Raw genomic sequence first — 22,423 nt, 5'->3', positions numbered from 1 at the left:
AGAAAGCGTCAGAGTCGTAGGTTAAAAAAAAGAGATAAAGTCAGCTTTGTTGTGTGATTTTGTCAACCGTGCTAGGGTATCGACATGAATGAGAGATCCTATTTCCCTTCTTTACTCTAAATAAAAACGAATGTGTCTTCTGTGTCTTCACCATATGCTCGAGTAAAGCAGAACCTCTTTAATCCTACAACCATCTCGATTACAGGGGTGGTCGTATCAAAAAGGTTCTTAAATACTACAATGGTTGTGAATAGGTTGTCGTAGTAGTAGTAGTAGTAGTAGTAGTAGTAGTAGTAGTAGTAGTAGTAGTAGTAGTAGTAGTAGTAGTAGTAGTAGTAGTAGTAGTAGTAGTAAAGTATACTACTACTACTACTACTACTACTACTACTACTACTACTACTACTACTACTACTACTACTACTACTACTACTACTACTACTAAGTGAACCTTCTTCATCTTACAGTATTTTGCCAATACGTCCGGATCGAATACGAACGAAAGATGGCGACAGTTTAGCCCTCGATTCTCAGCGTTTTACAAGCAACTCTCAGAAACGTATGCACAGTCTCATCCGTAAATCTGAGCCTAGTTAAATTTTCACAGTGAGGCGATGAGATTTGTACTTTCTTTTAGGGGCAAATGATGCTATACTTCAGTAAAATTGAAGAAAATACCGTCCAACAGACCATATAGTTTGGTTTAACTTTATCTCTCTGAATTTCATATTTTTAGAGTAATCAAATTAACAAAGTTGCCAAGAGAAATAATATATGGAAGCGAAAGACTTCAGGTAAGAATGCGGCAAAGCACCAATTCTTAAAAGCATCGATGCTGTGTCGGCCTTCATAATGGGCAGAAAAACAGAACTGATTCAGTCGTTATGGTGGGCTCTTTGTATCAGACAGTCACATGGCGCGAAATCCGCCATGTTGGATGAGCAAGCCAGGCACTGGAGTGGAAGCACAAAACAAAGAAAAGTCAAGGTTGACTTGTTGAAGTCCTTTTGTCTTGGAAACTGTTGCATTTTTTACACTCTGACCGCATCGAATACAAAATGACTGTTTGCAGCATGCGCAAGAGACACACATCGAGGTATTTATTGAATATTGACAAACTGGCAAGAAGGCAGGGTACACCGGCTACAGATAAAATCGAATCAGGTAAACGGAGAACTATGCTGCTAGACCGAAGTGAAACGAACTCCTGTGTATTTCTTGAGACGTTCAACACAACATGCAGTCATGCTGATCTGAATGAGTCAGAGACAAATCCAATTTTTGTCAGATTTTTAGCTGATGAAAAGCTTTCATGAATTTCTAGCAGCCTGTTCCGTCACCAGCATTTCTCGAATATCTGTTATATAGTGCTTCCTTTCGTCTGCACTCGCTGATTCGGTGGAGAATTTCGTAAAATGGTTCTAATTCATAGCAGTGTTTGAAAGCACGAGACATGTTATATGTACCATACATTTATAGCACCTAAACTACTTGATTGGCTAATGAGAAATTGTAGAATTAAACGGGCGAGACAAAAGCTGCATGTATAGTAAAAATGTAAATATCATATTTCTTTAAGCATGATTATCTACAGTATTTCTAAAACATACCCATTTGTAAATAAACAAAAAAACCTAATTTATAAACTCTACTTTAATCATCATAGTTTGAATATATATCAAACTGAGACCAGCCGAAGCAACAGTAGAAGCTGGCTCTCTCTCTTTACATCACTTATGGCACTTGTGCACAGCTAAAAAGCGAGAACGACCTTAGATAACGGATAGGGCCAAACTAGAGAATTCGTTAACAGCTCCCAGTACGTGATTATCGATGATTAGTGGTCAAACGAGCTCAGCGTACGCGAGAGTTGAGGCCATTCACATGACTCTCCGTGTCAATTCTAATGATAATTTGCGAAGGTTAAAAACCCAATGAAAGCTTGCGAATTCGAAATTCGATGAAAGCGCCCGAGAGATGACGACTCATCATAAACGAAAGTTTCATGTAGTATTTTTAAAACAAAATATTCAATTCAATTCAATTCAAATTTCAATTTCATTTTCACTTTCTCAAGATTAAACTTTAAACCACTTCCAAGTAAATCAGATTTTGAATCAATTTTCTAATAAAAAAAAAATGTCTATATGAAACACAAGCGCTTTAACTTTTGTGGATGTGCGAGACAGGTTCGAGATAGACATGCAAATTGGACAAGCCTGGGACAACATAACCACCATAACGCGCAATTAACACATTGACACCTAAATTATACCACTGCCGAATCGATTCTGTTTTTTCCCAGGATTTAATTGGATTCGCTACCATGACATTTTACGATCCTTTGATATTTTTGGTTGTTTTTTTTTTTGTTTTATTCTTAACAGAGGGGCTGAAGGAGTGTGGTTACTTTTGTACTTTAATACTTCTTAAAATGATTTTACTCGGTTACGCCACCGAGCTACAATAAAAGTTTTTTATTCAGAAGAACGAAGTTCAGTTTTTTCGTAGTTCGATCTTCACAGTTCGTCGTATTGCTTGAATTCTCCAGCAGTATACAAGTGGATGTAAAGAAGAGTTAAGAAAAACAACTGTAACAGCACAGTCATAGGCGATTTTCACCGTTCTTGTATATCCAATAAATGAATCCACAAACATCGTCACACAGAATGGAAAATAGAATATCAAAAACAAAGCATATACATAAAGTACAGTCACAGCAGATTTCTTACATGTAAGAAAATTAACCTTGTCATTGCATTGAACACACTGCTGTTGTTGTTGGCTTATCTGACGCTGATGCCTGCGTACGATTTAAAATATCTTCAAGGTGCTTAGGGTTGTAACAAGAAATGATAGAAGCAATATCACACCCGGAATGATAATCCACTTGCTTATCCAAAATCTCGATATAACCACAGTTATGGCGAAGATCCACAGGTATACAGCGGTCTGAAACACGCGAGGAACAGTAACAATCGTGTTGTATTGTAAATAAAGGGTTAAAGCGAGAAGTCGATCGACAGAATTAGAAACCCTGCTTAAAATCAACAAAGATACGCCAGATGTTGTCCAGCTTGATAAGCTCTGTATCATCCTCAAGATACAGTATGCACCAAAGTTATTCCCGAGTTCAGCTATCTTGAACGCCACGAAAAATGGGTGACAAATTAGTCCAACGAAAAGATCCGAGGCAGCCAAGCAAAACAAAAAGGCGAATGATGGCGAACTATGAATGAAATTGTGGTGAATGAAATTTCCGGATCACATGAAGAACAACAGAATTTCCCACTATTGTTGTTAGACAAAACACTGAGTTAAGAATACAAGTTAGAATATCTGCAAATTTCTCAAAACAAATCTCTGTGGGAGGCAAAAAGAAAACTTCTAAGCGACAGCGAATGTGTTTTTAAGCTTTCGATCAGCAATTAACACGAGGATATTAACGCTTAGGTCTAAATAAATATTTTATGTTCTTTTTGTCTACATGCTTGTCTGCTGTTCAAGTGCAATACCAAAACATTGAATGAGGTTAAAAGGCCCAAGCATACAATAAATATTTTATTTTCTCATTTGAAATTCTACGTAAAAAAGAAAGCTCTCCTATATTTTTCTTTTCTTTTCTTTTCTTTCTTTTTTTTTTTTTTTTTTTTTTTCTTTTTCTTCTTTTTTTTTTTGGATTTCAACATTTTTTTCCTTTGGACTTCTGAATTTTTGATGATCTTTTGATTTCTTAATTTATTTGGTACAACATACTTCAAATGAAGTCATGTAGTTGTGCCAGTATCTCATAAAAAAACAAAAAAAAAAACGCACTTTCCTTCATCTACCGTGAAATGAGAGAGTCCGGATTTCCACAAAGCCTTGGTGAATGGCCAATTTCCCCCCCCCCCCCCCCCACGGATAGAATTAGATTTTTTTAAAAATGATACAATTCCCACGCCGGGAATCGAACCCGGGCCACGGCGGTGAGAGCGCCGAATCCTTACCACTAGACCACGTGGGACTTCGTGACTCGGGCTGAAAATAATATGTCTTATGTTATTACTAGGCGCTTCCACACGTAATAAGTAATAATAATAATAATAATAATAATGAAATATTTATATAGCGCCAATATCCTAAAAGTTCAAAAGCGCTTTACAGTTAGAAATATTAAAAACACTTAAGACAAATAAAGTAAAAATAAAAAAAATGTCGCTAAAAAGTTATAAAAATGCTTTCTTAAAAAGGAACGTTTTTAGTTTATGTTTAAAAAGGGACACTGAGGAGCTGTTCTTGATGTCAGACGGAAGAGTGTTCCAAAGTGTAGGAGCTGCTACAGAGAAAGATCTTGCGCCATATGTTTTCAAATTGAAGTGCGGAATGGAAAGAAGTTCTTTAGAAGATGAACGTAGCTGACGAGACGGAGTGTAAGGAGTGAGAAGATCACGAACGTATGAAGGTGCCAGATCGTTTAGGGCCTTGTACGTGATGAGTAGAATTTTAAAGATGATACGATAGTTAACAGGAAGCCAGTGGAGATTAAACAAAATAGGTGTGATGTGTTCGTGTTTTCTAGAGAGGGTGATGAGACGAGCAGCGGCATTCTGGACGTGCTGTAACTTTTTTAAAAGACAGTTTGGTAAGCCATAGAGTAGAGAATTACAGTTATCCAATTTTGAAGAAACAAACGCATGAACAAGTATTTCAGTGGTAGTCGATGACAGGTACTTCCTTATATTGCTGATATTACGGAGATGATAAAAAGATGATTTGCAAATACTTGCAATATGTTCATTAAAACGAAAATGATGGTCAAAAATGACACCGATGTTTCTTGCTTTCTGTGACGAGCAGATGGTTTCATCGACGACAGAGATTTCTTGAAGGGTTGGTCTCGGTAGATGTTTTGCGGAGATCACTAGAAGTTCAGTCTTATCCTTGTTAAGTTTAAGACGATTAATCAACATCCAGTGATCAATCTCACGTACACAGCGCTCGATGTTGGACACAGCTAAATCCTTATCACTGGGTATAGTTGGCTGAAAGGACAGATAAAGTTGTGAATCGTCAGCATAAAAATGATAACTCAAGTTGAATTTCTTTACAATGTCTGAAAGGGGTGAAGTGTAAAGAACGTACAAAATGGGTCCCAACACTGATCCTTGTGGAACACCACATTGAAGAGCATGATCTGAGGAAGCTGCACCATCAACAGAGACATACTGCATGCGATTGGACAGATAAGATTTAAACCATAGTAACGGCTTGCCGGTAACTCCAAAGCGCTGTTGTAGACGGAAGAGGAGAATATCATGGTCAACAGTATCGAAAGCAGCAGAGAGGTCCAAAAGTAGTAAAATTACCGTTCTACGTTTATCAATTGCTGTGAGGATGTCATTATGCACGCGAATGAGAGCCGTTTCTGTGCTATGATACTGTTTGTAGGCAGACTGTAATGGCTCATTCAGGTTGTTGTTGTTAACATGGGAGATCAGTTGGTTAGCAACCAACTTCTCAATTGCTTTGCTGAGAAAAGTAAGATTCGAAACAGGGCGATAATTTGAAAACTGCGTGTGATCCAGAGAAGGCTTCTTAAGAAGAGGACGTAGCTTAGCAACTTTTAATTGAGAGGGTATTTGGCCAGATTGCAACGAAGTATTTATAATCTTGGTGATAAATGGAAGCAGTGTGCTCAAAGCATTTCTTGTGACATCGCCAGGAAGAGGATCAAGATCACATGACTTGGAAGATAATTTCACAACACATTTGCGGACTTCGTCAACATCTACCAAACTGAACTCATCAAACGTATAAGGACAGACCCGGTTAACTTCAGGAACTTGATGGATGATGAGAGCTGCATTGTCTAAGTCGACCCGTATTTTGGTGATCTTATCAGAAAAGAACTCGACGAACTTATTTGCGAGATCCGAAGGCGAGTTGCAGGGCGGATATGGTATATCACACTTTCTATGTAATAGACTGTCAATTGTTTTGAAAAGAATTTTATAGTCCGTCTGATTATCACTGATCAGCTTAGTGTAGTAAGTTCTCTTGGAAGAACAAATTAAAAAGTTGACTACACGGCATTGATCAATAAACAACTGGCGGTCGACTGGAAGTTTGGTCCTTCGCCAACGCCGCTCCAGTCTCCTGCAATCTTTCTTCAAATTGTTTATTTCTTCAGAATACCAAGGTGCAGCCGGACGCAGAGTTATTGTTTTGGTTTTTACAGGAGCATGGATATCAAGTATGGAACTAAGAACGCCATTATACTCACTGATTAAGTCATCAAGGCACGGAAGCGGTGTGGAAAAGAGACTCGAAAGACTAGAATTCGTGACATCAGAACCAAAACTATCAAAGTCAATTGAACGAAGTTTTCTAAATGTGATAAGCTTCTTTTCCAACACTGGTTTTTTAAGCATCAGATGAAAATGAACGGCAGCGTGATCAGATATAACAAAAGGAGAATCAATTGACAAATTAGAAACAATGTCATCATCTGATCTAGTGATAACAAGATCCAAAGTGTGACCGTCTTTATGTGTAGATCCAATTGTGTGCTGATTAAGATTGAAAACATCCAACAACTGAAGGAATGCGGCTACGTGTTGAGAATCGCAAGTATCAACGTGAAAGTTGAAATCACCGACTATTAATAAGCTGCCAGGAATAGTAACGTATTGTTCCAAGAACGTGAAGAATTCATCCAGGAACATAGCAGGTGTAAAACCATTAGTATTCGAAGGCGGTTGACGATAAACAATGACAATTCTTATACTTTTATCAACCGAGTTCAATAATAAGTCGATGTGTTCGAACGAAATAAATTTCCTGTGTGGTTGAAGCTTGATATTAAAGCATGATCGAAACAACAAGCCCACTCCACCACCACGAACAGGGCCAGATCTTGGAACATGATGAAATGAATAGCCTGTAGGACATAAATCGCGAATGATAAATTCATTATCAGTTTCTGGTTGCAACCATGTTTCCGTTACAGCAAGTAGATCAATGCAATGTTCAGCAACAAAGTCTTTGATGATAAGAGTCTTGTTGTTTACTGAACGCGTGTTAAAAAGGCAGAAATTTACAGGGCCAGTCGCCGATGTATTTCCTCTATCAAACGGTTGACGCGGTATTATTGTTAAGTTGCTGTGGTTTGAGCAATTAGAATTCTTTCTGGAATATGCAGATTTAGATCGGGAAATTGGATTTGAAACCAAAGTTTGAATATTATATGAGCGGCGCATTCTTTTCTCCTGAACCTTCCTTCCAGCTCTAGATCCCCTAAATCTCCTTTGACGGAAATTGCCTTGAAAGTACAAAGTCAATAAGTCAATTTCTCAACCAAATGAAGGGATCCCTGAAATTAAGATGTAGCTTTAAATCATTTAAATCACTGATTATAAAAATTATCTTATAAGCATGATGAACATTGAGAGCCTTAATCAAAAAAATGATAACAGCTGAAAAGAAAATAATTATTCAAAAGGCAACCGCACCGTGAATATCAAGCTGTCTCAAGAAAGTCTCCATGTCTTTCAAAACCAGAATAATCACCAGTGGAGCAACAAAATATAAAACAATTCCTTTTCTAAGACCTCATTACGTAAAGTTTACCAACAAACCCTAGGTAACTTGATAACCTATCAAGGGATCTACCAAAATTTCAGATTTGAGACAGTCTTTGTGCATAGATCTTACATGTAAAATCTTGTTTTGGTTTCTCGTTACATTATGGCTTCTCCATGAATTGAAAGTTAAGGGTGCCAGGTATAAAATGCGATGACAATATCTTTTAGGTTAATTTCATTTGGATAAGTAGTAACTAAGGGAGCACAAATTGAATTAAGTTGCATGTTACCACACCCTCACATGCAGTGCATTCAAGACATTGTCTTTAACGTTTCTGGTATCTTAACCGAAACAAGTTTTGGAGGACAGCTGGTAAAAGACTAACGATGAACATAACCAATCTAACATGTGTCTTTTTGTACATATACTTTGACCAAACGATTGAAACTTTAACAGCCAATATCATAGTACGTATGTTTGCTCAATTCAGTGTTTTCAATCGTAACATGTGCTGGAAATGCTGTTATTCTACATGTGATCTGGAAAACGCAAGAACTTCATTCGCCATCGTTCGTCCTTCTGTTTTGCTTGGCTGCTTCAGATCTCCTCGTTGGACTGATTTGCCAGCCATGTTACGTAGGCCACAAATAATTGAACTTGGAAATGACTTTAGTGTGTATTGAACCTTGGCAATAATTCAGGCCATATCCAGCTGGACAACCTCTGTCATGTCTTTTTTAACTTTACGCGCAGTCTCTATCGATCGTCTTCTCGCTGTAACCCTGCATCTGCGATATAAAACGATTGTCACTGTTCCTCGCGTCTTTCAAACTGTTGTTTGTCTGTGGTTGTTTGCTATAACTGTCATAATGCTGAGATTTTGGATCACAAACTGGCTTGTGTTTCCCCTGGTGATAACACTTTTAATATTTCTTGTTACCACCTTGAGAACCTTAAAGATATCTCAGATCGTTAGGAGGCATTAGCGCCAGATAACACAGCAACAGCAAAGTGTTCAAAGCAACACGTGTTCAAATGTAGACATTACGGTTTGTTCGTGATATGCTATCTTCCAGTTTTTGTAATTATGCTTATCGAACATTTACTGGATTAACCAAGAAAGAGAAGATCGCATACGATTACGTTGCAACTGCGGTTTTTATGTGAACCCAGCTGTGTATTGCTGGAGAATCATAGAGATACGACGAGCTGTTAAGAACGTATTCAGGATAAACCAGAATGAGGTTACTCCTCTGGAAAGTGGAACAATATCTAGACAATAGTTCTCAGGCTGCAATTTTTGTGCTTTCCTTTAGGAAAGTCGAGCTGCTACAAGTAACTCTGGAAAAGCTAAAAGGACAACGCCATACATCTCTGGCGATGTCTGTTACATTAGCTGGCAGCTGTCAAATTCTAGGAGTTCCCGACTTGCTGATAGTTACATATGGTCAGCAAAATTACGACAGCAGAACAATTTTATTCCAACAGTACTTCGTAGGTATTTCAGAGTTTTCATAGTACTATGGGAGGCAATAAAAACTTCTAAACAAAAGCGAATGGAATTAAAGCTTTTGAGGAGCAATGAACACGAGGCTATAACGCTCAGGCCATATGCTTGTCTGTTGTTCCAGCACAATACCAAAACATTGAATGAGGTTAAAGTACCCATGCAATAAAATATTTTATTTTCTCGTTTAAAACTCTACGTCAAAAAAGAAGCTCTGCCACAATTTTTTTGGATTTCAACCAAATGCGAATTTTTTTGTGATCTCTTGATTTCTACATTTATCAGTTGGTACAACATACTTCAAATGAAGTTTTGTAGTTGAGCCAGTATCTGATCCAAGTTCCCTCACCTGCCGTGATGTGAGGGAGTCCGGATTTCCACAAAACCTTGGTGAATGGCTAATCCCTTCAACGGATAAAAGGAGATTTTTAAAAAAAATATGATAAAATTTCCACGCCGGGAATCGAACCTGGGCCGCGGCAGTGAGAGCGCCGAATCCTAACCACTAGACCACGTGGGACTTCATGTTCGGCTTCCACACGTAAAAAGTCAATTTCTCAGCCTAGTGGAGGGATCCCGGAAATTAAGCTGTAGCTTTAAATCATTCCGCGTATGTAAAAATGTTCTTGACAGCGAAGTGTGAATTACTGGTGATGAAAATTATCCTATAAGCATGGGAAATATCCAAAAGTTTTAATCAAAAAGAGATAACAGCTGGAAAGAAAATAATAATTTAAAAGACAACCGTAAGCACCGTGAATATCAAGCTGTCTCAAGAAAGTCTCCATGTATTTCAAATCCAGAATAATTAAAAGTGGAGCAACAAAACATAAAACAGTGCCCTTATTGAAAAAAAATCGTCTTGAATAACATGCAAAAATACCCCCTGGTAACTTTATAACCTACCAAAATATCAGACAGTCTTTGTAAGTAGAACTCAAGGTCTTGTTTTGGTTTCTCGTTACATTATGACTCTTCGATGATTTGAAAGTTAAGTGTGCCAGTTATATGATGCGATCGTGATCAGATTCTTTAGTTTAATTTCATTTTTTGTTCTTACTTTCAATCAAAAAAGCAACCAGAAGAATCGAATTTCCTTTTCAACCAACTTTAGGTTGTAATCTGTTATGAAAATAATACGAAAAAAAAACCTGAATTCCAATAACAGCGTTGAAAAAGACTGCCTTTAGCTGGGAAGGCTCCAGTCGTGATGTTGACAATTCGCAATCTAAATCATCCTGACGCACCATTGAAATTACGAGAACTATATATAGTTTACAATCTTCTTTCACAAATTTTAAATTGGATCTTGAGAGAAAAAGCCTAGCTATTGTGTTAAACAAAGAAACAAAAGGACTCATTTCTTTCAAAGACTTAATTGCCTTCAATACAACTAACAGGGCACAAACTGAAATTGCGTTATGAAACCCTCATATGTAACACTTTCAAGACATTGTATTTAACAGTTCTAGTAGCTTAACCGAACCATTTTCCGGAGGTAAGCTGGTAAAAGATTAAAGATGAACACAACCGATCAAACCTGCGTCTTTCTGGACATACACTTGGACCAAACAAGAGATATGTTAACAACCAATATCATAGTATGTTTTCTCAACTCAGTGTTTTCAATCGTAACATGTGCTGGAAATGCTGTTATTCTACATGTGTTCCGGAAGACGCAAGAACTTCGTTCGCCATCGTTCGTCCTTCTGTTTTGCTTGGCTGCTTCAGATCTCCTCGTTGGACTGATTTGCCAGCCATCTTTCGTAGGGCTCAAGATAGCTCAATTTGGGAATGGCTTTAGTGTGCATTGTACCTTGGCAATAATTCATGGCATATCAGGTTGGACAACATCTGGTGCGTCGTTGTTAACTTTAAGCGCAGTCTCTATCGATCGTCTTCTCGCTTTGACCTTACATCTGCGATATAACACGATTGTCACTGTTCCTCGCGTCTTTCAAACTGTTGTTTGCCTGTGGTTGTTTTTAATAATTGTCGTAATGCTGAGATTTTGGATAACAAACTGGCTTGTGTTTCCGCTGGTAATAATACTTTTAACATTTTTTGTTACGACCTTGAGTACCGTAAAGATCTTTCAAATCGTTCGCAGGCATCAGCGCCAGATAACACAGCAGCAGAGTGTTCAAAGCAACACGATAAACGTGCTCAAATGTAGAAAATCTGCTGTGACTGTGCTTTATGTTTACGGTTTGTTCGTGATATCCTATCTTCCAGTTTTTGTTATTATGCTCATTGAGCTATATACTGGAGTTACCAGAACAACCAAGATTGCCTTTAATCACATTGTAACTGTGGTTTTTATCAACTCTTTCTTGAACCCAGTTGTGTACTGCTGGAGAATCAGAGAGATAAGACGAGCTGTGAAGAACGTACTAAGGATGAACCAGAATGAGGTTGCCTCTCTGGAAAGTATCACAATGTCAAGACAATAATTTCCTGACTGATTTGTTACTGGCAGTTCTCAATGTTTTAGAGTTTCCGACTTTCTGATAGTTATGTCAGTAGATTTACAGAAGCAGTATAATGCTATCCCAATAGTACATCGTATTAGTCTTTATAGTACTCCTAAGGTTTCGATGGCATGAGGTCGGTGTGCAGAATCCGAGGTTTTCTCAGAGTTTTTTACTATCCATTTACAATGTATATAATTTTGTTTTCATTTGTCTTTATTGCGTAGTCGGATCTATTTTACGATAGACACGGAAAACCTTGTAGCTAAGCAACCACACTCGATAGGTGACAACATAACCAGAATTATCCCCAGATCCCAGAATAAGATTAAGACTTCCAAGACTTCCATTAGGAGCCACTCGGTTGTGTTCTGTTGAAAACCAGCGAATCTGATTGGCTTTGTCGTGGTTTTCTATTTGCTGATGGACAACCATCTGGAAAATGAAACTCATTCTTAATTTTATGTTTAATAATACACCAAATTGAAGATTTTGTGCTGCAATCCTTTAGGATCATAGAAATAGAAAGAGGTTACGAGTTTACGAGTTCATTGATTGAAACTGAATGTGAGAGTGAGAAATCAAATTAAAACTTGAAAGAGAAGATTCAGGATACGTTTTTAATTTTCAATGGAAGCAGGTGCGGTCGTTAAAAATTTCTATTTTATGCAAATTAACACAGAGACAAATTACATAATCTCATAGTTTCTTACCTTTTATAGTCAATCGCTACTTTTGTTGGGCCTCCCGAAAAACCAGGTTCAGAGACTGCAGTATGTCCAGAATGCAGCTTTTCGGCTCCTCAATGGAACTGGGAAGCGGGATCATATCACGCCTATGCTTCAAGGGTTGCTGGCTATCAGTGGCTGAGAGAATAGACTATAAAACTTTGCTTTTAGCCTGTAACTGTCCATTAATGGAATAGCTCCTCATTATTTAAGGGAACTATTACAACCATATATGTTCCAGCTAGATTATTTACGCTCCTCCAATGAATCCCTACTTGTTACCCCTAAATGTGAGTAGACTTAAATTTATTTTCCAGTTTCTCAAAATAAATCTCTTTGGGAGACAATAAAAACTTCTGAACGAAAAGGAATGCATTTTTAAGCTTTCTTTCAGCAATTAACACGAGGATATTCACGCTCAGATCTGGATTAATATATGCGACCTTTTTTGTCTGCATGCTTGTCTGCTGTTCAACGACAATACCTAAACATTGAATGAGGTTAAAGTGCCCACACCATAAAAAAAGTTATTTTCTTGTTTGAAAGTCTACGTCAAAAATGAGGCGCTCTGATATGTTTTTTTTTCCTTTTTGATTCCAACTAAACGTGAGTTTGTGTTATGAGCTTTTGAATTCTACATTTATTAGGTACAATATACTTCAGATGAAGTCATATAGCTGAGCCAGTATCTGATACAAGAAAGGCACATTCCTTCATCTAACGTTATGTGAGGAAATCTCGATTTCCAAATAACCTTGGTGAATAGCCAATCCTCTCCAAGGATAAAATGAAGTTAAAATTTAAAAAACAATTCCCACGCCGGGAATCGAACCCGGGCTGCGGCGGTGAGAGTGCCGAATCCTAACCACTAGACCACGTGGGGCTTCACGGTTCGTGCTGAAAATTATATATGCTATTTTATTACTAAGCGCTTCCACACGTAATAAGTCAATTTATCAGCCTTGCGAAATGATCCAGGAAATGAAGTTGTAGCTTAGCTTTAAATCATTCCCTGTATAAATTTCATGCGTTCTTGACAGGAAAGTGTGCATCACTGATGATGAAACTTTTCCTATAAGCATTGGGAAATGTTTGACAGTTTTAATTTTAAAAAAAGAGAGATAACAGCTGAAAAGAAAATAATTATTCAAAAGACAATCGTCGCATGAATATCAAGCTGTCTCAAGAAAGTCTCCACGTATTTCAAATCCAGAACAATTACCAGTGGAGCAAAACAAAACATAAAACAATTCCCTTTAAAAAACCACATTGCGTATAATATGCAAAATAATACCTCCTGGTAACTTAATAACCTACCAAAATTTAAAACTGTTTTGGTTTCTCGTTACATTATGATTCTTCCATGAGTTGAAAGTTAAGGGCACCCACAGCAATCTGATTAGTAGATTTTTCTTCTTGTTCCCCTAAGCTAACATATAGTCGTGTAAATTAGTGGAAAAGTAATTCCACAAAAACAATGAATATTTCTTAAAGTGCATCGTAAAAGTCCTATTAAGTGCGCCAGAGCCACTTCACATTTTTTTCACCACTAAAATAATATCCTTTATTTTTTCTGAAGCATCTGAGCGGGGCGGATTCCTAAATCCTCGAATTTGATTGGCTAATCATACGCACGTGACCGGTCCAGCTTTTTACGATACGGCCCACGGGCCAGATTTTTTCTTCGCAGCCTAAATTTCTCTCCTAAAAGTTGGCGGTAGTTGTCAATCTTTCGCCTTTTTTACACGTCCATCGACGATTAGTCAACGCAAGTTTATCTCTGTTCACTTTAAAATGGCAAGGAAAGTCACTGTAAGTAAATTCAATTGAGTGTTTTGAAGTTGTGAGAGTTTGCTTAGCTTGGTTGTTTGTAGCTTGGCGCTGTAATGGCGCGTAATCCTGTGTTTCTTTCGCCATAAAATTTGAGTCAATTTCAGTCGAGTTTACCTCTCTGATCGTTGCTGTATTTCGGAGAATTTCTGTGGAATACACTTGACGAATTTCCTCGCTTTCGGCTATTCAATTTACTGTAAAACTTCAAACCTCGAACGAAATTTCACATCGCAAAAACAATTTTGGAGAACTTATCTGGTGAAATAAATGCAACTAACATAAAGTAGTTCGAAAAAAATCTGTTCTTTAATGCATCTTTCTTTGTCTACTATCTGAGTTACTTGCTCGTAGCCGAGATTTTTTGCAAATCGTTAGTAGACGGCGCGGAAGCCGATTCAGTGACAAGGGTTGTGTAACCAAACCCATTTGTAATCTGTAAAACCAATTTACTGGAGGAGAAAAAAATAAACATGTTATTTGCCGGCTTAGGGTCGGTCCGTATAGTGAAAAACTGTGACCTCGGGCTTTTCAAGACCTCGGTCACGTTTTTTCACCATACGGACCTCCCAGCCGGCAAATAACATATATCTGTTGTTCGAGTTGTGATCAGTAAAAAGTTAATTGAAGATTTCCTGTTGTTATTTTCAATCAAAAAGCAACAAAGATATTTGAATTTTCTCTTCAATCCATGCTATTAGGCCTGTAATCTGTTATAGAAAGTATTATGAAATAAACCCTCAATTCCAATAACGGTGTTGAAAAAGACTGCTTTGAGCCAGAAAATATTAAACCGGCAAAGATAGAGCAATCTGACCGGTATATTTAAGTTATTGACCCGTTAAGCTGAGTTAGTCGTGTAAATTGTTAGAATAGTAATCCCACAAAATTATTGAATATCTCTTCAAGTGCATCGAGAAAAATTTCTTTAACACGCGGAACCCCTTGTTTCATATATATATCACTATTAAAAATAAATCGTCTATTGTGCGATCTTAAAATTAGTAAAAAGTTAATTGGATATTTTTTGTTGCTATTTTCAATCAATAATGGTAATAGGACTTTAGGTCTGTAATCATACGAGTGATTAACAAAATCGGACGACCGCGAAGCGGGAGTCTGATTTGTTAATCACGAGTATGATTACAGACTGAATTGGACGACACGATGTCCTGTTACCAATTAATCATAACAATTACAATTTCCCACAAAAGTAAAAGTTTCATTTGATAAAGAGCTTTTTATCGTCATTTTAAATATCATAATTATAGAATATGGAGAACAACTCGCAAAATGGCTGTGAAGTCTCTTTCAAAACAGTCACCAGAGACTGAACCTCCACAATTTTACAAAGTCAGTCTCAGTCAGAGGTTACTATAGTGATTGTAATCAATGTTGTGATTGGTGGATTTAGTGGAGAGGACTCAAAATGATTGGCTCATGTAACTGTCCAATTACAGGTGTCCGATTACACTGTCCGATTACAACTTTGCAGATTAATTAGAGCAAAATACAGCAGATTATGCACCAATCACATTTGAGGAAATTTGAATTGTTATGATTAATAATGGTAATAGGACTGAGTGGAGTCCAATTCGGTCTGTAATCGAGTGATTAACAAAATCGGACGACCGCGAAGCGGGAGTCCGATTTGTTAATCACGAGTATGATTACAGACTGAATTGGACGACACGATGTCCTGTTACCAATTAATCAAAACTATGACAAAATTCGAGAAACTAACAAACCATAGATTGAGCGCTGAACGATTTTAAAACGTCGTTATGAATGCTGAAAAACCCAGCAGTTTACTCAACAAAGTGCACCGCAAAATCGCGCGCAAAATGACGCGTACTGTCCAATTACAAGCATAATGCGTACACTGTCCAATTAATGCTCAAATCGGGCTGCTGATAGGCAATCACGTTCGAGAATTTTGTTATAGGTTTGATTAATAAAGTAATCAAAATAATCTAATCATCCAACGTTAATAGGCCTGTAACATGTTATGGAAAATATATGAAATAAATCCTGAATCCCATAACAGCGTTAAAAGATTTCTTTTAGCTGGGAAGGCTCCAGTGGTGATGATGGCAATTCGCAATCTGTATGATCCTGATGTACCACTGAAGGTAGGAGAACTATCTATCTTCTTCTACAAATTTTAATTCGGATTTTGAAAGAAAGAGCCACAACTATTGTGGTGAACAAACAAACACAAAGGACACCGTTTACTTTCAAAGACTTCACTTCAATCAAAGTAAGGGAGCACACAACTTGAATTGGGCTGCATATTTCACCCTCACATGCAATGCATTCAAGACATTGTCTTTAACGTAACGTTTCTGGTATCTTAACCGAAACAAGTTTCAGAGGACAGCTGGTAAAAGACTAACCATGAACACATCTAACCAGACTTGTGTCTTTTTGGACATACACTTGGACCAAACAAGGGAAACCTTAACAATCAATATCATAGTATGTTTTCTTAATTCAGTATTTTCAATCGTAACATGTATTGGAAATTCTGTTATTCTTCATGTGATCCGGAAAACGCACGAACTTTATTCGCCATCGTTCGTCCTTCTCTTTTGCTTGGCTGCTTCAGATCTCCTCGTTGGACTGATTTGTCAGCCATCTTTCGAAGGCTTCAAGATAGCTGATCTTGGGAATGACTTTAGTGTGTATTACATCTTGGGAATGGCTCATGTCATATCTAGTTGGACAACCTCTGACCTGTCTTTGTTAACTTTAAGCGCAGTCTCTATCGATCGGCCTCTGGCTGCAACCCTGTATCTATGATGTAAAACGATTGTCACTGTTCCTCGCGTCTTTCAAACTGTTGTTTGTCTGTGTGTGTTTGCTATAGCTGTCGTAATGCTGAGATTTTGGATCACAAACTGACTTGTGTTTCCTTTGGTAATAACACTTTTAACACTTTTTGTTACGACCTTGAGTACCTTGCTGTTAAGAACGTATTCAGGGTGAACTAGAATGTGGTCACCTCTCTGGAAAGCAGAGCAATGTCAAGGTAATAGTTCTCTGACTGTAATTTTTGTGCTTTGCGTAAGGGATGTTCAGCTGTCGCAAATAACTGTGGAAAAGCTGAGAGGAAAACAACATACGTCTTCTCCGATATTTGTTACATAGATGGGCAGTTCTCAATTTCTAGGAGTTCCTGGCATTCTGTTAATTTTAGTCTGCAAAATAACGAGGGCAGTACAATTTCATTTCAGTCCTCATAGTATTCGTAAGGCTTTGATGATATTGATGGTATTGCATATATAGAAACTTCTTATGATAGACACGGAAAAACCTGTGGCTAAGCAACCGCGCTCGATATATGATAAAATAGTCGGAATTAATTATCTGCAGTTCCCAGAATAAGATTGAGACTTCTATTTATAATTAACAAGTAGATTATGAGCTCGAGATTTCCATTTAAACAATAGAGTGCTTCTTTCAAGGAACTATCGGCTGATAGCTGCCCCGCGGAAATTTGATGGTCTTAAACCAAATATGTACCCGAGACGCGGGGCATCCAGAGCAAATATGCTAGTTTTAAGCACATCAAATTTCCAAGAACATCAAATTTCCTATCAGACCGATAGTTTCGAGACATAAACACTCTATTGCCTTTATTGTTCACCACTAAATTTTCTTCTGCACGCCAGCTCAAAAATCATATTGAATTATTTTAAACTTTTTTAGATGAAAGCGGTGAAAGCCAAATGTAAAATTTGAAAAAGAAAAACAAACAAAAACCCACTTAATACAATTTCAATCGTTTATTTTCTATAAGACCGCTTGTTTTCACGGAAACAATTCACGGACGAGTACTATCCATCCGGGTATTTTCCTCGGACGGGCACTAAGGGCTGATAGTGTCTCTCCGCGGATGAACATTATCCAAACCTAAAGTTAAACCAATAAGAATCGCAGAAAATTTAGTTGTGGACTATAAGAGGAGAGGTGAGGGGCCCGTGCATCATTTTTTCAATCATTTCAAGTTTCTCAATGTCAAGAAGCAGTAAATGTCTTTCTTCTAGTCTTCTCTGGAATTGAATTATCTAGTTGCATCAAAACGTTCCTCCAAAGCTTCTGTATGGAAAAAAAAAAAAAACAAGCAAACGTGGCCATTTTGCAAAGGACGGACAGCCACTGCACACTAATGGCTGGTAGTGTGCGATCGCTCAGCCAATCAGGTTGCAGCATTTGCAGCATTGCTGTGTTCCATTGAAAACCTTCGAATCTCGTTGGTTTTCTCATGGTTTTCTATTTGCTGATGGACCAAATGTAGATTTAATTTTGTGCTGTAATACTTTAGAGTGTCTACTAAAATAATTTGACTACCCACCCTCGTTCTTTATGAGCGATAGTCAACTAGCCTTGTTGATTATTCGATCATAGAAAACCCGGGTTCGTAGTCAAAATGTTAATTAGCTATATGAAAATTAAGGGAATTTCTGTTTCAACAAAGACCCAAATTTTAAACTGTTAGTAAAAAGGATTAGTATATACCGCCTAAATGAATATTGCTTTTCACGAGTTCTGATTGGTTAGCTCGGAGGTCATTAGCATAGTACTTTTGACCTCCACTTCGGTGAATAAGAGTGTAATATCTGTTTCTATAGCTCTTCGACAAGGTTTTCTGAGTTTGCGGTAGAATCAAAATGTCGGATCTAGTAATGGAGTCACAGTCGTAGTCTCATTGATGGCCATTGATGGCGGTCGCTGGTTGCCTTATTCTGTTACAGGTTCAGGTAATCACTTTTAAAATGGGTGATACCATATTCCTTAGATTTAAATTTATCAACGCAAGCAACGCTGACGTCCTCCACGCTTCCTCGGATACGACCAGAGCAAATGCTTGGTGGTACGACATGATGAACAACAATAGCGTGGTCAGCGAGTTGAAAGAAAACTTGACACTCTCTCACGCTAACCCTACCCTCTTTTTGGCGGCAGTCTGTTTCCCCTTGTCGAGACAACAAGCAGTCTGCTAAACATTCAATCATGAATGGTCCCGGAGTTGTCGACGTGTGTTAACGGTTAGGAATCCGAATATCCTTTCAGTGTTAACGCCTACTAATCCAAATACTCTAAAATTGATTAATCCGGAAACACTTACGAATCCGGAAACACTTACGAATCCGGAAAAAATCTCCTCTAGTGTAAACCTAGTCTTGATATGTCATTTGTGTACTGTTACTAGTTTAGATGTATCACTATGTAAAGTAAATATTACAATAAAAAGTAGTATGGACAAATGTTGTCACTGCTGGAAGCTAGAAACAACTAAATGATTGTGCGATGCGGAGGATTTCAATATGTCTGTTTGAAAAGATATATTGAATGTTTGAAATGGCCACCGGGGCGTAAACATGAAAACGGTTAAAATTCAGAAAGAATCGCCGGAAGTTATTTAGCTAGATAGTCTCTGGATCATCCTCAAGGTACAGTGTGCGCCAAAGTTATTCCCAAGTTCAGCTATCTTGAACGCCACAAAAACTGACCGACAAATTAATCCAACGAAGCGATTCAAAGCAGCCAGGCAAAGAAATTGTGACCCTGAAATTGTGGTGTTTTCCGAATGACATGAAGAATAACAGAATTTCCCATTATTGTTGTTATACAAAACACTGAGTTATACAACACGTTAAAATATTTGTGATTTCGGTCTCTTCCGCTTGTTCCAAGTTTACGTTTACGATGGAGCAGGTTAAACGAGTTTTGTCATGGCGTACTGAAAAAATCTGATTCAACAACCACAAAGATGCCTGATTCTGCCAGTTTTAGGTATTCAAGACAACATCAAAAGTAGACCACTTAGCGTTCGAAAGATTTCTAGTCCCTTTCGTAATCAAGTCAAATATATGAATGCGATTGCATCTTTTCAAAGACTGCGATCGCAGTCGGAAGTTTACTGAGCTTTTGATTCGTATTTTATTTGTCGGGGGCGAGAAAGAACTAGTGGTGTTAAATCTGTCGCTTATGTGTTCGCCTTCTCACTAATGAATAAAGCTAAGCAACGGGATAGAGTTTACGAGTTCATCAGTTGAAAATGCATGTAAGCGTGAAAAATCAAATCAAAACTTGGGAGAGCAGATAAACGATACGTTTTTAATTTTCAATACAAGCAGGTGCTTCTTTTATTTTTTTTTTTCCAACTGTTAAATTCTATATTATGGAAATGAACACACACAGAGAAATTAAACGTTCACATTCTCCACCGAAATCTTCTTTTCCTCCTTTTTCAGTTAAATCAATATTAAGAAAATTTTAAAATGATTGGTTGCAAAAGACTCAAAAAAAAATCTTTGTGGGAGGCAATAAGAACTTCTAAACGAAAACGAATGCGTTTTTATGCTTTGGTCAAGCAATTAACTTGAGGCTATTAACAGTCAAGTCTGGATTAAATTTTGTGGTCATTTTTGTCTCCATGCTTGACTGCTGTCCACGTACAATACTAAAACAAAACATTGGATGAGGTTAAGTGCCCATACCATATGTATTTCCTCGTTTGAAAATCAACGTCAAAAAAGGTTATTTTCCAAGAAGCTTTTTTTTTTCTTTTTTTTTTTTTGGATTTGAACTAAACGTGAATTTTTCTACGTTTTTTTTTTAGTTCTACTGTTATTGGACACACTCTTCCACCACACCTGAGAAAAGACTATTGCCTGATGTACAAAGTCGTATCGAAGGAGTTTCACGAGTGCTTGAAATCGGACGGTATGTCCGAAGCGTGAAATCCAAACGAGCTGGTCCAGCAGGCTGGCTTTTTTTTTGTTTGTTTGTTTGTTTTTTGCTGAGAGGTGAGAATTTACTTCCCAAGCGCTAGAGAAGAGCGGTCCAGATGTGAACCTCGTGCGCTAGCGACAGTAACTATTGTTCGCGTAAGAAACGCCAGCACAAAGGGTCCTTAATTACCAGCGGTCCTCTGAAACTTGTTTTGGTTAAGATGCCACAAACTTTAAAGACGATGTCTTGAATGTATTATATGTGAGGGTGTATGGTACGCAGGGTCCTTTGTGTTTTTTTCGTCAACACAATAGTTGTGGCTCTTTCTTTCAAAATCCAAATTAAAATTTTTGGAAGAGGATTGTCAGCTATACATAGTTCTCCTACCTTGGATTGCGAATTTTCATTATCAAGACGAGCCTACCCAGCTAAAAGCCGTCTTTTATTGGAATTCGGGGTTTATTTCATATATTTTCCATGACATGTTACAGGTCTAATAACGTTACATGATTAGATGATTTTGGTTGCTTTTTTGATTGTAAATAACAACGAAAAATCTCCAATTAACTTTTTCCTGATTTTAAGATCGAACAAAAGGCGATGTCTTTGTAATAGTGAAGAATATGAAACAAGTGGTTCCGGTATGCTTAAGAGGTTTTTCACGATGAACGTTACCGCCGCGGCCCGGGTAACAGTTTCTTATCTCATTTTTTCTTTGGAGGGGATTGGCCATTTACCAAGGCTCTCGGGAAAGCGGAATTCCAGATTCCATCACGGTAGATTTCTGAATGTGCTTTGTGTGTAATGTAATGAACAAGGTTTGGTTTAAAAAGAACTAAGGAAGGGAGAAAAGGTTTTTTCAAGGTCTTTCATAGTCCAAATAAAAAAGTGTACATATAAGAGATCTTCCCAATTTCAGACTTTTCACTGATGTCTCCATTACTGAGATACATGATGTACGTACAGTATGTCATATCAAGAGGAAAAACTTATTGGTCACTAAGCTGTAGGGTCAAAGGTCATTTTTTTTCAACAAACTTTGACTTTTAATCATCTGTATCTTCTAAAACCAATATCAGTGAAGATGATTCCGAACGTAGCAAGGTAGATAATCTAAATTTGCATCGAAAACGCTCGTTTATTGATCAATACAATACAAATTCGCCGATTTACCAAATTTTAACAAAATATTCACGTGAATGTCACGTGATCAAAATTATATGTTAAGGCAACGCAGGGCGCCGAGTTTTATAATCAGGGAATATTTCAGCTTGGTAAAACAAATACAACATGAGATATAGCTGCCTAACCATAATTCTACTTTACATTCCTGACCCAGGCCTTAAATTGCATACTTGAGTGATGGAATATTTCTTTACGTGAATAACCTCTTAAGTGTAACAGAATAACTTTCATTTCAAATATCATTTTCGCACTTATTAAAAAATATCGTCTACTAATCTTAAAATCAGGAAAATATTAATTAGAGATGTTTTTGTTGTTGTTACTTTCAGTCAAAAAAAATTCTAATTTTCGTTTCAATTAACGTTGTTAGGCCTGTAATCTGTTATGGAAAAGAACAT

At 37.5% G+C, this 22,423-nt stretch overlaps 1 protein-coding gene, 3 non-coding genes and 1 pseudogene across 4 annotated transcripts; 1 reads left to right on the top strand and 4 right to left on the bottom strand.

The window, feature by feature from the left end:
• Nucleotides 1-2,057: 2,057 nt before the first annotated feature.
• Nucleotides 2,058-22,268, bottom strand: LOC145466319 (melanocyte-stimulating hormone receptor-like; annotated as a pseudogene).
• On the bottom strand, nucleotides 3,932-4,003 carry Trnae-cuc (transfer RNA glutamic acid (anticodon CUC)). Its single transcript has one exon. It is a non-coding gene; the product is annotated as a tRNA-Glu (tRNA).
• Trnae-cuc (transfer RNA glutamic acid (anticodon CUC)) lies at nucleotides 9,519-9,590 on the bottom strand. The gene has a single exon. It is a non-coding gene; the product is annotated as a tRNA-Glu (tRNA).
• On the top strand, nucleotides 10,591-11,523 carry LOC145465639 (melanocyte-stimulating hormone receptor-like). Its single transcript, XM_081449416.1, has one exon. It carries the CDS (start codon nucleotides 10,591-10,593, stop codon nucleotides 11,521-11,523), a length of 933 nt encoding a protein of 310 aa, XP_081305542.1.
• Trnae-cuc (transfer RNA glutamic acid (anticodon CUC)) lies at nucleotides 13,081-13,152 on the bottom strand. Its single transcript has one exon. It is a non-coding gene; the product is annotated as a tRNA-Glu (tRNA).
• Nucleotides 22,269-22,423: the final 155 nt, after the last annotated feature.

Source organism: Orbicella franksi, chromosome 13 (assembly GCF_964199315.1).
Source record: "Orbicella franksi chromosome 13, jaOrbFran1.1, whole genome shotgun sequence".
NCBI lineage: Eukaryota > Metazoa > Cnidaria > Anthozoa > Scleractinia > Merulinidae > Orbicella > Orbicella franksi.
The sequence above is the reverse complement of the archived record's forward strand: the minus strand, read 5'-3'. Positions and strand labels throughout refer to the sequence as shown.

Bases quoted from the DNA above. Each gene is read 5' to 3' on its own strand.
- LOC145465639 (XM_081449416.1), top strand. From the start codon at position 10,591: ATGAACACAACCGATCAAACCTGCGTCTTTCTGGACATACACTTGGAC.